This window comes from Pan paniscus, chromosome 12, assembly GCF_029289425.2.
Source record: "Pan paniscus chromosome 12, NHGRI_mPanPan1-v2.0_pri, whole genome shotgun sequence".
Lineage (NCBI taxonomy): Eukaryota > Metazoa > Chordata > Mammalia > Primates > Hominidae > Pan > Pan paniscus.
In genome coordinates, this window is record NC_073261.2 from 17,809,054 (window position 1) to 17,824,187 (window position 15,134).

The following is a 15,134-nucleotide window of genomic DNA, read 5'->3' on the forward strand; positions in this document are numbered from 1 at the left end:
CTACATGATCTCACTCATATGTGGAATCTAAAGAGGTTGATTTCATAGAAATAGAGTAAAATAGAGGTTGCTGGAGGCTGGGGAGAATGGAGTGGAGGGGATGGGGAGAAGATGGTCAATGGGTACCAAGTTACAGTTAGGACGAATAAGTTCTAGTGTTCTATTGCACAGTAGAGTGACTTTGGTTAATAATATATTGCATTTCAAAATATTTCAAAATAGCTATTTCAAAATAGCTAGAAAAGGGGTATTTTGAATGTTCTTATGACAAAGAAATTATAAATGTACAAGGTGATGGATACGTTAAATACCCTGATTTGATTTTTACACAATGTATACATGTATTGAAACATCACACTGTGCCCCATGTGTGTAATTATTATGTCAATTAGAAACAAAAAAACAAAATGACCACAAAACAGCCTTCTGTATCTGCTGGGTCTGCATCCTTGGATTCGATCAACCAAGGATAAAAAAAAATGTGGAAGAAAAAACCCCAAACAATAAAAAAAACCAATAGAAAAATAAAAATAATACAAATTTAAAAACACAGTATAACAACTATGTACATAGCATTTACATTTTATTAGCTATTGTAAGTAATCTAGAGATAATGAAAAGTATACAGGAGGATGTGCATAGGTTATATGCAAGTAAGTATACCATTTTATATCAGGGACTTGAGCATTCAAGGATTTTGGTAAGCTCTGAGGGTGAGGTGGGAGTGGGGTGGAGGGGGTGTCCTGGAACCAATCCTCTGTGGATACCATAAGACGACTGTGTAAAAACTCATAAATAACTCCATTAATTTAGATAGAAATGATCAACTTTTATTCTGTATTAAATGAAAGAGAAAGATGTATATTGCATAAAAACACTAAAAAGTAGCCCAGTAGTATATATATATATATATATAATTTTTTTAGAAGGTTGAAAATATAATCACTGTATACGATAAAATAAAATTAGGATTAACTATAATTTGGAAACATCTTTTAACAAGACAGGTAGGAGTCAAGAACACTGACCATGGATCCAGACTGCCTGCGTTCAAAATCTGGCTGAAAGACTCATTGTGTGGTCTTGGGCAAGTTGCTTAACCTCTAGGGCCTCCCAAGAGTCAAAAAGCAATACTGCTTTGGTCTGTTTGTTCTAGCTCATGGCATACCCTCACTGTGACATTGTGAAATACATATTTGGTCTTCCTCCCAGTTTCTTGGCATACAGCTCCTAAAATCCTTGGAATCTTAAAAGTGATGTCTTTGTATATGTTAATGAGGTGCCTCCTGACTGGCAGCCCCTAGGTAGATTTAGGATGGGACTGGTTACCAGAAAGACCAAGGCAGAATCAGATGGTTGGGGTTTTCAGCCCCACCCTCCAGCCTTCAGGAAAGGCAGAGAGGAGCTGAAGGTTAAGTTGATCACCAGTGGCCAAGTGTTTAATTCATCATGCCTACATAATGAAGCCTCCGTAAAAATTTAAAAGGACAGGGTGCAGACAGCTTCTGGATAGCTGAACACAGTGTAGTTTCCCAGAGGGTGGTGCAGCCAGAGAAGGTGTGGAAGCTCTGACCACCTTCCCCTGTATACCTCACCCTACGTATCTCTTTATCTGTATCCTTGGTAATATCCTTTTTAAAAATTTATTTTATTATTATTATTATTATTTTTTTTTCAGAAACAGGGTCTTGCCCTGTTTTTCAGGCTGGAGTGCAGTGGCATGATTATAGCTCACTGTAGCCTCCAACTCCTAGGCTCAAATGATCTTCCCACCTCAGCCTCCCAAGTAGCTGGGACTGTGTGTGCCATCATGCCTGGCTAATTTTGTTATTTTTTGTAGAGACAGGATCTCACTATGTTGTCCAGGCTGCTCTTGAACTCCTGGCTTCAAGCAATCCTCCCACCTGAGTCTCTCAAAGTGCTAGGATTACAGGTGTGCTCTACTGTGCCTGGCTGGTAATATTGTTTATAATAAACTGGTAGAGCCAGGCATGGTAGCATGTGCCTATAGTCCCAGCTACTGGGGAGGCTGAGGCAGGAAGACTGCCTGAGTCCATGAGATGGAGACTGCAGTGAACTGTGATTGTTCCACTGCACTCCAGTTTAGGTGACAGGCTTGACTTTGTCTCAAAACAAACAAATAAACATAATACTAATAATAAACCAGTAAAAGTGTTTCCCTGAGCTCTGTGAGTTGCTCTAGCAAATTAATAGAACCAGAAGAGGAGGCTGTGGGATTCCCAATTTACAGAGCATGTCAGCCAGAAGGACAGGTGAAGCATTCTGGGGCTTTCAATTGGCATCAGAAGGAGGACAGTCCTGGGGCTGCCCCTCAATCTGTGGTCTCCAGGTAGATAGTGTGGGAATTGAATTGGAGAACGCCCAGCTGGTGTCCACTGCAGAACTGATTGCTTGCTTGGCGTGTGGTGAAAAATTCCCACACGTTTGGTCACAGAAGAACTTGTGTTGATTGTTGTGGTGTGCAAGCAGAGGGAAAATGGTTTGTGTTTTCTATCCACCTCATTCACAATTTCTTACCAATGCTCTTTGCTTTGCTCTCCCAGAGCTTTCCCTTAAAATGGATAAATTTTTCTGAAATTAGTCAGGGGATGAAAAAGGCTAAGTCCTAAAAGGAAAGCTGTTGGCTGGGCGCAGTGGCTCATGCCTGTAATCTCAGCACTTTGGAAGGCCGAGGTGGGCAGATAATGAGATCAGGAGTTCGATACCAGCCTGACCAACATGGTGAAACCTGTCTCTACTAAAAATACAAAAATTAGCCAGACGTGGTGGCATGCGCCTGGATTCCTAGCTACTGAGGAGGCTGAGGCAGGAGAATCGCTTGAATCCAGGAGGCGGAGGTTGCAGTGAGCCCAGATCACACCACTGCACTCCAGCCTGGGCGACAGAGCGAAACTCCGTCTCAAAAAAAATAAATAAATAAAAAATAAAAATAAATAAATAAATAAATAAAAAAGGAAAGCTGTTGTAACTACTTCCTATGTCTCTAAATTCAGCATATGCAGTCATCCGCTGGATAACATTTCTGTCAACAATGGACCATATATACTACCATGGTATATGGTATATTTACTGTACTTTTTCGGTTTGGATACTTTTAGATACACAATACTCACCATTGTGTTACAACTGCCTGCAGTATTCTGCATAGTAACATGCTGTACAGGTTTGTAGCCTAGGAGGGACAGGCCATACCATATAGACTAGATGTGTTGTAGGCTATGACATTTAGGTTTGTTAAATACATTCTCTGATGTTTGCACAACAATGAACTTGCCTAATGACACCTTTCTCAGACATTTCCCTGTGGTTAAGGGGCGTGCATATCTGTACCTGAATACAGAATATCCAACACAGTTCCTAAAGCCAAGCTTCTCCTTAACGAGAAAAGACATAAGGCAGGGAAAGACTAAGCCTTATGGGTTTCAGCACTCCCTAACTAATCCTTTTTGATGGGTATCCTGGAGCAATTAATGATAGTAAGATTTGGGATCTCTTTCTTTTGCAATGTGAGAGAAGTACTACTGTGAATATAAATATGTTTTCAGGCAAAGAGAAAAGGATCCAGAAATTGAGTCCTTCAAAACCAGAATAGGAGGACTTAGAAATAGATTTCCTTGCCACCATTCATCCTGCAAATCTCTTGCACTCTGGGCTATGCTTCTCCAGTGTCACAACTACTGTTAATTCCAGGTGGAGAACTTCTGCTATAATGAGCTGCCTCTTTTCTACAGTGTGTAGAAATGATCAAACATAGTATAGCTCAACTTTTGAGCCTGAGAGAAAGGCCAGAAGTTGATCCAAAGTAAAACTCTACGATATAAAATTTTTTAAAAATCAAGAATCATAAATTGGGAGGAATTAAATTTCTATAAATATAGCCTTTCTAGGTAACTACACATTACATCCCCAAACTGATTTAAACAACGAATACGATAAGCCTGTTAGAAATATTAATGGTCCAAATTAGTAGTATTTATAAACAAAATGCCTTAAGAACCCTGGGGTCCCACCGCTTGTGGAAATGGGTTGCTTTGTGTGGGGGAAGATGAGCTCCAAGAATGGCTCTAACTATTTTAAGTTTTGGAGTTCTGTAAATATTCCCTTTAGGGGAAGAAACAGTTATTCTGAGCTGCTTTCAAGTAAGCTCAGAACGGGAAACCAGCTGAAAGTCTCATTTCCAGTCAAGTGCAAAGTTGCAAATCTTCATTTGGTACTTTATACTGGTTTGTCATAAACTGCCTTGAAGTGAGTGGATCCACAGATAAACAGATGTGCTGGTTGGAAGTGTCTTCCATTTCAATTTCTGCCTTCCTGAATAATCAGAGTAAATGAGTGAAGAAACCTGTTTGTAAAACATCTTGCTACAAGACTACTCATCATAAACGGGTCTTTCCTGGCCAGGCGTAGTGGCTCACTCCTGTAATCCCAGCACTTTAGGAGGACGAGGCGAGCGGATCACCTGAGGTCGGGAGTTTGAGACCAGCCTGACCAACATGGAGAAACCCCGTCTCTACTAAAAATACAAAATTAGCTGGGCATGGTGGCGCCTGCCTGTAATCCCAGCTACTTGGGAGCCTGAGGCAGGAGAAGCACTTGAGGCCGTGAGGCGGAGGTTGCAGTGAGCCAAGATCACGCATTTGCACTCCAGCCTGGGCAACAAGAGTGAAACTCCGTCTCAAAAAAAATAAAAATTAAAATTAAAAATTTAAAAAATGGGTCTTTACTGTTAATGCATTTTGTGATGGGAAAAAAGGGACACATTTGTGAAATCCAAACTAAGGAGAGAGAAATGTGAAGCACCAACAAAGAACCCAGCCCTGAGCATGTACTAAGTCAGGGTTAATCAGCTGCACACCAGGTCCCTAGTCCTTGGTTCAGTCCATCCCACTCTGCAGTACTTCCTGGACTTAAATCACTCTTGTAACTGTTGGCTTCACCACTCCCGAAAGTATTTTCTTATGGGAAAAATTAAAATACTTCTTTTACTGGAGATAATGCTGGATGTCACAAAGATTTAGGAACCACTATAGTTAGCGTTAGGGCCTCTGGGTTGAAAGGGTATTTCCCTGGGGAAATGGCATCTAATCACTTGAGCTCAGGAGTTCGAGACCAGCCTGGGCAACAGGGCAAGACCCTGTTTCTGCAAAAAAAATTTTTTTAATTATCTGGCTGTGGTGGTGTGTGCCTGTAGTCCTAGCTACTAGGGAGGCTGAGGTGGGAGGATTGCTTGAGCCCAGGAAGTCAAGGCTGCAGTGAGCCATGATTGTGCCACTGCACTCCAGCCTGGGTAACACGGTAAGACCCTGTCTTAAGAAAAAGAAAAGAAAGAAAAAAAAAAGAGAAACTGTAGTTGAGACAGAAATACTGGTGCTCATTTCTTCAGATATATGTTCTGGTAAGTGGTTAGGAAACAAGGATCTCATTCTATACTTGCCTCTGTGGCCAAAGGGAAGAATGTCCTATTTAATTCAAAGTACCAGAAAGTTCTACCATAAAAGTAAATCACATTTTCAAGGGGAAGCGAGTGCACAGACCCCACCTCTAAGTCTTCCTAACTAGTCTTCTAGAGAAAAGAAAAAATAGAGGCTGTGGAAATCAGGGAAGGAAGTTGTTGTGATAATGAGACAAAAGCAATAACAAAGATATAGAGTGGCGAAGATGCATTTATTATACAAAGACTGAAGCACATCAGTCATGTCCCAAATGGAAGGCAAACTGGGTAAGTTTCCAAGCTTTCTTTTCTGGAAAACAACTTATTGCTGGATATAATTGAAAGTGAAGATTATTTGTTAGCAGTCTTGGATAGTTTTTTTTTCTCTAATATCATTTAACCAAAAAGAAATGTCTTATTCTCCAGATGCAGGTTTACACATCCCTGGGCTGGTTTTAATGATAAACAATGTAGCCAAAATAGTAATCTTCCTCAGGACCCAACAGAGCTTGAACTGGGCAACAGCCCATGAATAGCCTAGTTCTGGGTATTCATCGCATCTTTTGGAATAACAGCACACAGACCCAGGGAGGGTATTTATAGTCCAGTGTGAGGGTGGGCAGGATGAGATGAGTCACACTTTACTCTTCGCTGCTCAAGGCTGTTCTGAGCTTTTCCCTCTGACTCAGCACCAGTGGCCTCACAGCTGACAGGGCCTAAATGCGGCAGCAGGAGCTCAGGAAGCGGTCATGCTGCTTAATGAAGGTAGCTTAACCATCATGTTCGTTCCTAAGTCACAGGCAAAATGGGAGAAAGAAGGTGACGGAGGGCTGGAGCTCCAGGGTGCTCACAGGGGAAACAGCAAGCCAGGGATATAAGGAAAATGTTTGGGAAAACAAAGCCTGTCTTTTTCTCTGAGTTCTTCTCTATTGCTCCCCTGGACCGAGCTCTCCTAAGGCCTTTGTCATAATCACCCATTTCAATAAAAATATCTTATATTTAAAAAGAATATGTAAGGGAAAGAATATTGTATTGGATACTAGGAGACCAGCTAGGCTCTCATCTCTTTCATGTCGCAAACCTGCTATGTTATCAGACATTTCAACCTCTCTGGACTACAGGAGAAAAAAAAAAGAAGGGAGGGATACAGAAGGGATTCATATAGTGAGAAGACCATGCTCTCTCCAAGCCAGCTTTCCAGAATTCCCTTCAACGTGCCTTGGGAGTCTCACCTCCTTCCTTGCCATAGTCCCGGCAGGCCTCCACGGTGCCGAGGTAGAAGCAGGTCCTCAGGTCCCTTTACCTGAATTGAGTCATGGCTCACCACCACTACCACCAGCAAACGCCCTCTCTTCTTGCTGCCACAGCACCTAGGGATTTCCTATTCCTTCTCCTCACCAGCTAATCACAGTCTACCTATAGCCTCGGTAGGGAGTCTCTATGCCTGATGCCTCCATTCACACCTCTGGAGCTCCTCTCCTGCCCTCTTCTGCTGTGGTACATTGGCCTCTCCTGCTCCTGTCCATCTTCACAACTGTCATTTGCCCATCCCTAAATCCATCATCCTTGCCCAAAAGATTCCCACTGCCCAGGGAAGGAGTCAGGAAGAACAGGAAGAACTGTAAGAAGATACATAGAGCATGTTTGGAGACCTAAAGAAATAAACTTAAAAAAAAAAAAAAGAACTAGAGGAAAAGAGAAAACAAAAACCTCTTTCCACTGCCAAGGTTTTTGTTGTTGGGAATGTGTGTTTTGGGGACACAATAGGAGCTTAAAAAAATGTGTGCTAGTGAATAAAATAGCATTCCCTAACCCAAACCCTTAAAGCTGTTTCCGAGTTGACATTATTACATACTTGCTAGCCCTGTATTTCATGTACCCATGATGGGGTAAACAGCTTTTCTGTGGGATAGCCTGGGAACCCCACTCTCATGTTTGTTTCTATGGGAAAATGCTGCCTGAGTGGCATACAATGGACTTACCAATGATCTTTGTCAACTACCTTTCCTTGCCCAAGCATGGTTTATATAACAGGGAAACATAAAAATCTGCTAGGCAAAAGAAGAAATCAAAGAGCAGCCATCTCCAGTTATAAAATAATTCTATATACATATATTATCATATATAGATGTGCATATACGTACAAATATGTAAGAAGTAAGGTGGTAAAAGTAAATTACCTATTTGATCTAACACACACATACACCTCACTCTCACCGTCATTTATAGCCTGGGGTCAGCATCTCTAGATTATCCCCCAAAATACATGTTTACTGTGAGAAAGGAGTTTCAGTAGGCCAGACATGGTGGTTCATGCCTGTAATCCTAGCACTTTGGGAGGCCGAGGATCACCTGAGCCCAGGAGTTTGAGACCAGCCTGGGCAACATAGGGAGACTCCGTTTCTATGAAAAATAAAATTAGTCGGGCATGGTGGCACATGCCTGTAGCCCCAGCTACTCAGGAGGCTGAGGCTGGAGGATCACTTGAGCTTAGCAGTTCAAGGCTGCAATGAGCTATAATCATGCCACTACACTCTAGCCTGGGCTATACAATGAGGCTTTGTCTCAAACAAAACAAAACAATAAAAAACAACGAGAAAGGGGTTTCAGTAATGTTGAGAATACCAAATACACTACAAAGGAAGTGCAGACCATATGCTAACACCCGAGGATCAAGAAAAACAAATATTTGGAAAAGAACATAGACACCCAGGAGAGCTAAATGTAAACAGTATAGTTCCCTAAAATACTTATTTTTTTTTCCCTTAGAAAATAAATGCATGGACGCTCCTGGCTCGAGGCTGGGAAGTTGTGGAGGGGGTGACGTACACCACACGCTCTCCTTTAGAGCAGGTCCAGTGGTCCTCTGAGAAGGGGGAAAGACACAGAGACAGGAGTGGGTGAGGTGTGTGGGGGGCCTGAGTGTGGCTGAAGACTCGGAAAGAATTTTCTATGTGGAGCTGAGCTGCTTAGGTCTGAGAGGCTCTGTCATAAGGGACTCTGGGTTCTGAAATAGGAAGATGAACTGAGCAATACAAATGCAGGGTCTGTGAGGGTGTCCCAATCACGCCACTGCCCATATGGGCCATAGAGATGCCACCTCTGACCTCACAGCTATCAAATACCTGGCATGCATCTGGCACTTCAATTCAGTCTTTCATCATGAAACTGAACATGAAGGAGGAGGCCTCAGGAAAGAAGGGCAGGAAGCAGGAGGGCGGGGAATGGCACCTCCCTGCTTTTGTCCAGTGCAACTCACCTCATACAAGAGTCCTTCTGGGAACTGCTGGAAGCACTGAGCGCACACGAAACACTGCTCATGGTACAGCTCCCCATTACTGTTCACGATCTTCTCAGCGGGCGCAAAGCCACCCTTGCAGCACTCGCAAGTGGCGCTGGTCAGGGCGTTGGCCATGTTGCTGTAACACGCAAAGAACAGCAGGTTGCAGACCGTCAGCCACTTCTTAGATCGAAGATCAAACAACACTAAGAACCGAGCAGCAAATTCTATCTGATCACAAAAACCCTATTTTATCTAAAAAGCTCAATTTCTTGCTTGTTCCTTACATGCTCTGAACTCGGACTCTTCAGCCTCTTTACCATAGCATCTGAGGCTCTGTAAGGGTGTCCCACTTTGATTCTGTTTCTAACATTTTTGGCATTCTTCTTGCTGAATATACTATGAGTGCGTGCCTACTACGTGTTAGGCACCTGAGACAGAGGTGAAAGTTACAAGCTGCTCTCAAGGAATTGGGTTTATAGCTTAATAAGTAGCTTAATTAAAATATCCAAAAGTCAACATCTCAAGGCCAGTTTCTTTCCCTTCTGAGAACAGAATCTAAAATGCATGTCAACTAAATGCCATGTCATATAACCTAGACATGGGTTATCCCTTTGATTAAATCCTGTGGAAAACAACTGCTTAAGTAGCCTTAAAACCAGCCAAGATGCCCCAGTCCTGTTACCTAATCTGTAAGACGAACCTGATTACCAATATTATAAAATGTATCTTAAAATCACAGAATTTTACATAATAAAGATCATTTTACAGATGGCAAACAGGTTCACAGAGATGGAAGGATGAGACCAACATCACAAGGCTAATTAGTTAAAGGAAGGCACAGGACTAGAAATCCAGTTCCCCTGCTCATACAATCACACTGTCAATCAAAACAGATTACACCACGAATTTCAAACACTTGAAAGGACATGACAGGGATACCACCACATTTCATAGGTTAGGAAAGTGACACCAGGTTGTCAAGTCACCACTGCTGCGGCTGGTGACGTGGGAAATTCCCCCATCAGTAGCCTCACTACACCTTAAAACACAGAAGGCATTCAATAAATAATCTCAGGCTCTAACCAGTGTGCAGTTTGGAAGAAGGAAAGCAACATGGCAGACGGCTGCGGTGACTCACACCTGTAATCCCAGGACTTTGAGAGGCCGAGGACAGTGGATTACTTGAGGTCAGGAGTTCGAGACCAGCCTGACCAACATGGTAAAACCTCGTCTCTAGTAAAAATTCAAAATTAGCCGGGTGTGGTGGCACATGCCTGTAGTCCCAGCTACTTGGGAGGCTGAGGCAGGAAAACCACTTAAACCTCAGAGGCGGAGGTTGCAGTGAGCCAAGATCTCGCCACTGCACTCCAGCCTGGACAACAAGAACAAAACTCCATTTCAAAAAAGAAAAAGGAAAAGAAAAGCAACATGGCTTTGACAGGCATACAATTAGATGAGGATTTCACGTGAAGACCTATTTATTTCTTAAAAGTCCTAGAAATGGAGACGGTCCCCCATGCCAAGTGGTCCTTCAATTTTTGGCAAGTTTATTTTCACAGGCCTACCCACAGCATGAGCTCCACACCTGTGTGTCTAGTTCCCTGGTACAGCTTCTGACCTTCCAGATATTTAATCAATGTACTTCATGAAGTTATTACCAATGTTCTCCTGAATTTTCACAACCAACTAGTGAGACAGACAGGTAGACAGTCTCCATTCTATAAACAGAGTAACTAACTGCCTTGCCCCTATTGGTTTCCAAGTTTTGCTGTTTCCTTAGCAAAAGTGGTTCCACTTACTTGCTTCACTCCCCTCCACACCTCTGGAAGACAACTTTCCCTTTGCCTTCCTCCCCAAAATGTTTCACAAAACAGTCATCCTGTTTTGTAGCCTTGCCATAAATAACTGCGTGCAGACACACCATGTTCATCACTTCAGACCAGTCAAAGCTCAACTTTATTTAACAGGTTTGAATGCAGAATTAAAATGTCACAAAAAAAAGGAAGGAAGGGAGAAAGGGAAGCAGCTTCACTGCTCAGTAAACCTGGCCTAAGCCTCATGTTAAAATGAATTTCCATTTTGTCATTTCAAAGTTACTGTGGGTTGGGGAAAAAATCTGTAAAATTCTCATCATCGCCCAGCTTTGCCGTAAGCCAGATGATTGTGGCAGTTTTACAAAACTCTGGAGGGGTTTGTGCTTCTTCCCTCTTTCTGACCAAAGTCCACAGGTATTCCTGGATGAAGGAGCACGGTAAGCTCCACATCTGTCTGGTCATTCTCAGTGCTGTTCTCATTATTGTTCTGAGGAAAAAGTATTTTAAACTATTTGGAAACCGTAAGATGCTGTTCAAATATATGGCTCTGTTGTTAATTCTAAACCCTCTCAAAAGATTCACCAAACCTCAACAATCTTAATGGGACTCTAAAAAAGCCCAAAAAGAATATTCTAGAATGTCCTGGATCATTGTCACCTAAATCAGTCATTTTCAAAATGTCAGTGTCACCATGACCCTTTCAGGAGGCAGAAAAGTCCTCTCTTTTCCAACTACATCTCTGTGGGAGGCCATGTTTTCTTCATATATTTCATCTAAAACAATAGACTGTAATAGGTTGAATGCAGAAACAAATCTGAGAAACTTTTATTAACAAGATTTGCAAAAATGTAATGCAATGCCATCCTTTCCTCTAAGCCTCTTCCATTTTGGAAAACAGTTATTTTTCATGAAAACATTAATATTAACATTTACTATTATTAACACGTAATAAGCTTAGTGTTGTTTTTAAATGAATTAATAAGTATTTTAAATTGTTCCCAGTTTCAATTTCTCATATGGTAAATACTGATAAATGAAAGTTCTTTGGGAACCTTAATAGTTTTTAAGAGTGTTAAGAGGCCCTTAGATTAAAATGTTTGATTATCACTGACCAGTTTAAACTCATTATAATATAGATTGTTTCTACTTAAGTTCAAATACTCAAGTAGAATTAGGAAATAGGTAGATACATCATAAAAACAAGCACAGTTACTTCCCACACACAGGAAAAATCTGCTAGTTTTAGAGGTAATATAATATGTATTTTGCAAGAAGTATTCCTTTTCACCACAAGCAGGGGGAAAAAGGAAACAGAACAATCACCTTGCTGCCCCCTGAACCAGTCAGGCTTCCCTTTCCTCTTTTGCCTTTGACCCTCTGGCACAATGCCTGTTGGTTTTTTTTTAATGTTGATTTTATATTTAATACTACAGATGACAGAAATTACTTTAAAAAAGTCATTAGTGACAGTTATAGCTACCATCAGATTAGTTATAATTAATTAGCTAATTTTTCAGAAAAAGATTTTCACTAAAAAGTGTTAATGACAAGAAATATGTAAGTGGGGGAGTATCTATCTATCTATCTATCTATAGATAGATAGATATTTATATGTAAAAGTCAGGCCAGGCATGACTGATGAAGCTGATCTACTTCCACAAATCAACCTCACACAGCACAACTGATATCTTGCTTTCCATTATTCAAGTATGCAAAACAAATTGTTTGGTCCTAAAATGCAGCAATGTATAAATCCAAAAATCTTCTTCAGAGTTCACCAAGCAGTTAAAATGTGGGTTACTTTATTATTACAATTCCCCAGTTACTGTCAAACAGAGCTCTCTGTGAGTTGTGAAGATAAGTGACATCTGTACCACAGAGCACGGATTATGGAAGTAGAGAACCGGGTCAGTTAAATTCTCATTAACTCTTACTTGACAAATTGGGGATACGCAGTAATTCTAAGCTCACAACTTTGAATGAGGTCAATAATCTTGAGCTGGTCTGATGGCTACTCTGCATTTTCTTTAAAAAATGTGTTTGCTAAAACCTATTTAATAATATAAATTAGCCTAGCTTTTTAGAGTTAACAGTATGTTCTATATGTGTATTGAGTTGCTACTTTTACGATATATATATTTATTCATTCAATTAAGAAACCCAGTTAGCTTACTTCAAATTGTTGATTATTACACAAAACAAAAATATTTATCTTTACCAACAGTCTGTAATTTGTTTTTTTCACTGTTCCAACCCATCTGCCCCTTATCTTTGGGCCGTTTTAGACTGCAGAATTTTTCTAACGTAATTACCGACAATGACAACACTAAGCCTCCCTTGCGGACGACATGATGAAAATGCAGTTACCAAGTGATCAGGAACCTCCTGAAGACGGGGCCGCCAGGCTCTCACAGTGAGGGCAGCACCTCCCTCCCATCTGCGTCTGAAGACGGGGCCGCCAGGCTCTCACAGTGAGGGCAGCACCTCCCTCCCATCTGCGTCTTTAGACGGGGCCGCCAGGCTCTCACAGTGAGGGCAGCACCTCCCTCCCGTCTGCGTCTGAAGACGGGGCCGCCAGGCTCTCACGGTGAGGGCAGCACCTCCCTCCCGTCTGCGTCTGAAGACGGGGCCGCCAGGCTCTCACGGTGAGGGCAGCACCTCCCTCCCGTCTGCGTCTGAAGACGGGGCCGCCAGGCTCTCACGGTGAGGGCAGCACCTCCCTCCCGTCTGCGTCTGAAGACGGGGCCGCCAGGCTCTCACGGTGAGGGCAGCACCTCCCTCCCGTCTGCGTCTGAAGACGGGGCCGCCAGGCTCTCACGGTGAGGGCAGCACCTCCCTCCCGTCTGCGTCTGAAGACGGGGCCGCCAGGCTCTCACGGTGAGGGCAGCACCTCCCTCCCGTCTGCGTCTGAAGACGGGGCCGCCAGGCTCTCACGGTGAGGGCAGCACCTCCCTCCCGTCTGCGTCTGAAGACGGGGCCGCCAGGCTCTCACGGTGAGGGCAGCACCTCCCTCCCGTCTGCGTCTGAAGACGGGGCCGCCAGGCTCTCACGGTGAGGGCAGCACCTCCCTCCCGTCTGCGTCTGAAGACGGGGCCGCCAGGCTCTCACAGTGAGGGCAGCACCTCCCTCCCATCTGCGTGTCGCTGCATGTCTTACCGACAAGGCAGTCTCCTGTCTCCCTAAGCATGCTGCGCTGCGAGCCCCTCGGAGCCCTACCACCCTGGAAAACTCCCACCCAAAGTCCAGTCAATAAAATTGTATGGGCCAGCTCAGGATGGCTCCTGAACAGCCAGCCAAGAACGCTGGACCTGCAAGAGGGCACTCCAGGAGAGGAGACACTCACAATTTCGCGTAAAAGTCACAGAACTCCTTGTAGACTTTCACGTCACTGTGCCTGCGCTGCAGTTTGGAAACAGCCCTCTCGTCCTCGGTCCCATTGGCCTCGTGGACACTGTTAAGGGCTGCTCGGGGGATTTCTTCGTTCTCTGGGATAACGCAGGGGCGCGCTCGGCCTGAGAAGGCCATCGTGGGTGCTTGAGAGCTCTGAGCACAGGGACGAGAATGGCAAGACACAGAGCCAGGAGAAACAATATCCAGGCCTCCCTGCTTCCCAGCCAGGGTCACTCCCCCTGTTCCCACGCACGTCAGCCTGGCCCGCCAGGGTCACTGCTGCTGCTTCATGTTAAGAGCTCAGCAGCACAGTACACAGTTACATGGCAGTCAGGATTTACTGAGGCATTCTGGAAGTTCTAAAAAACATTCCACAAAGTAGTGACACAGTCTTTGTCAGAGCGGCAGTCCCAGTGGACTATGCTATAAACACTGCACCAGGATACCGGGGCTACCTTGTAAGCCTCCAAGAGAAAGAAATACCCACACGTGCCTTGCATATTTGCCACAAGACTTCATCAACAATGCCGTGCTTTTCACTCTGGAGGGCATAAGAGGCTTTTGGAGACCTTGTAAAACATCCCCTGACAAGCTCTCCCTGAGGCTGAGGCTGCTGGCACACTCTGAGGAGCATGTGAACCCTGCCCGGACCTGGGCTTCCACAACCCTGGCCATGACTGCCAGCTATGCCCGATGGGTCCCTTCCCCAGGAGGCCATGAGCCCCTAAAACTAAGAGCTATGTTTGACTTCTATCACCTTTGCTACTGGTACATAGTCACAGTCCAATCTCAGCTTCAATGAATGGGCACAAGTGGAAACAGACAAGAGCCGGTGTTTAGTTATAACTCTTCTAATGGACTCCAGCTAACCTCAAAGCTTAGGTGAGCCGATGTTTCTCAGTCTCTATCATGACTAAGGAAGCTGTTACATACTTTGGCATTCTTGCTATATTCAGTCCACACTCCTGTCTCCTGTGATTGAGTTAGCAATGCCAAAGGAAACTAAATCACTAAGCCAAGGAAAAAGTCAAGCTGGAAATGACGTCAGGCAAACTTGCCTCCTGTTTTATTGCTAAATAAGATAGCTGCAAAGATAACAGCCTACATCCCTCCCTCACCATTTGCCCGCAAGAAAACTCCTTATGGAAAAAGGACAGACACAACTCAAAGTCATCCCTTTGAGGCTCACCTGAGA

General features: G+C 43.6%; 1 protein-coding gene across 8 annotated transcripts in view; it reads right to left on the minus strand.

Annotated features, from left to right (window-relative positions):
• Positions 1–14,534, minus strand: part of LOC117974330 (LIM and senescent cell antigen-like-containing domain protein 3) — a 34,712-nt gene extending 20,178 nt beyond the window's left edge. Inside the window, exons 1-3 of one of the 8 annotated variants that reach the window (XM_055107437.2) lie at positions 13,893–14,532; positions 8,712–8,871; positions 5,669–6,241 (exon numbers count right to left, since the gene is read on the minus strand). In XM_055107437.2, the coding sequence (XP_054963412.1) occupies positions 6,230–6,241; positions 8,712–8,871; positions 13,893–14,074 (354 nt within the window). In that variant the 5' untranslated portion in view covers positions 14,075–14,532 and the 3' untranslated portion in view covers positions 5,669–6,229. Of the gene's footprint in view, positions 1–5,668; positions 6,242–8,711; positions 8,872–13,892 lie in introns of those variants that run through there. The other 7 variants (XR_008624281.2, XM_034953576.3, XM_055107433.2 and 4 more) reach the window with 7 other exon arrangements.
• Between the last annotated feature and the right edge of the window lie 600 nt (positions 14,535–15,134).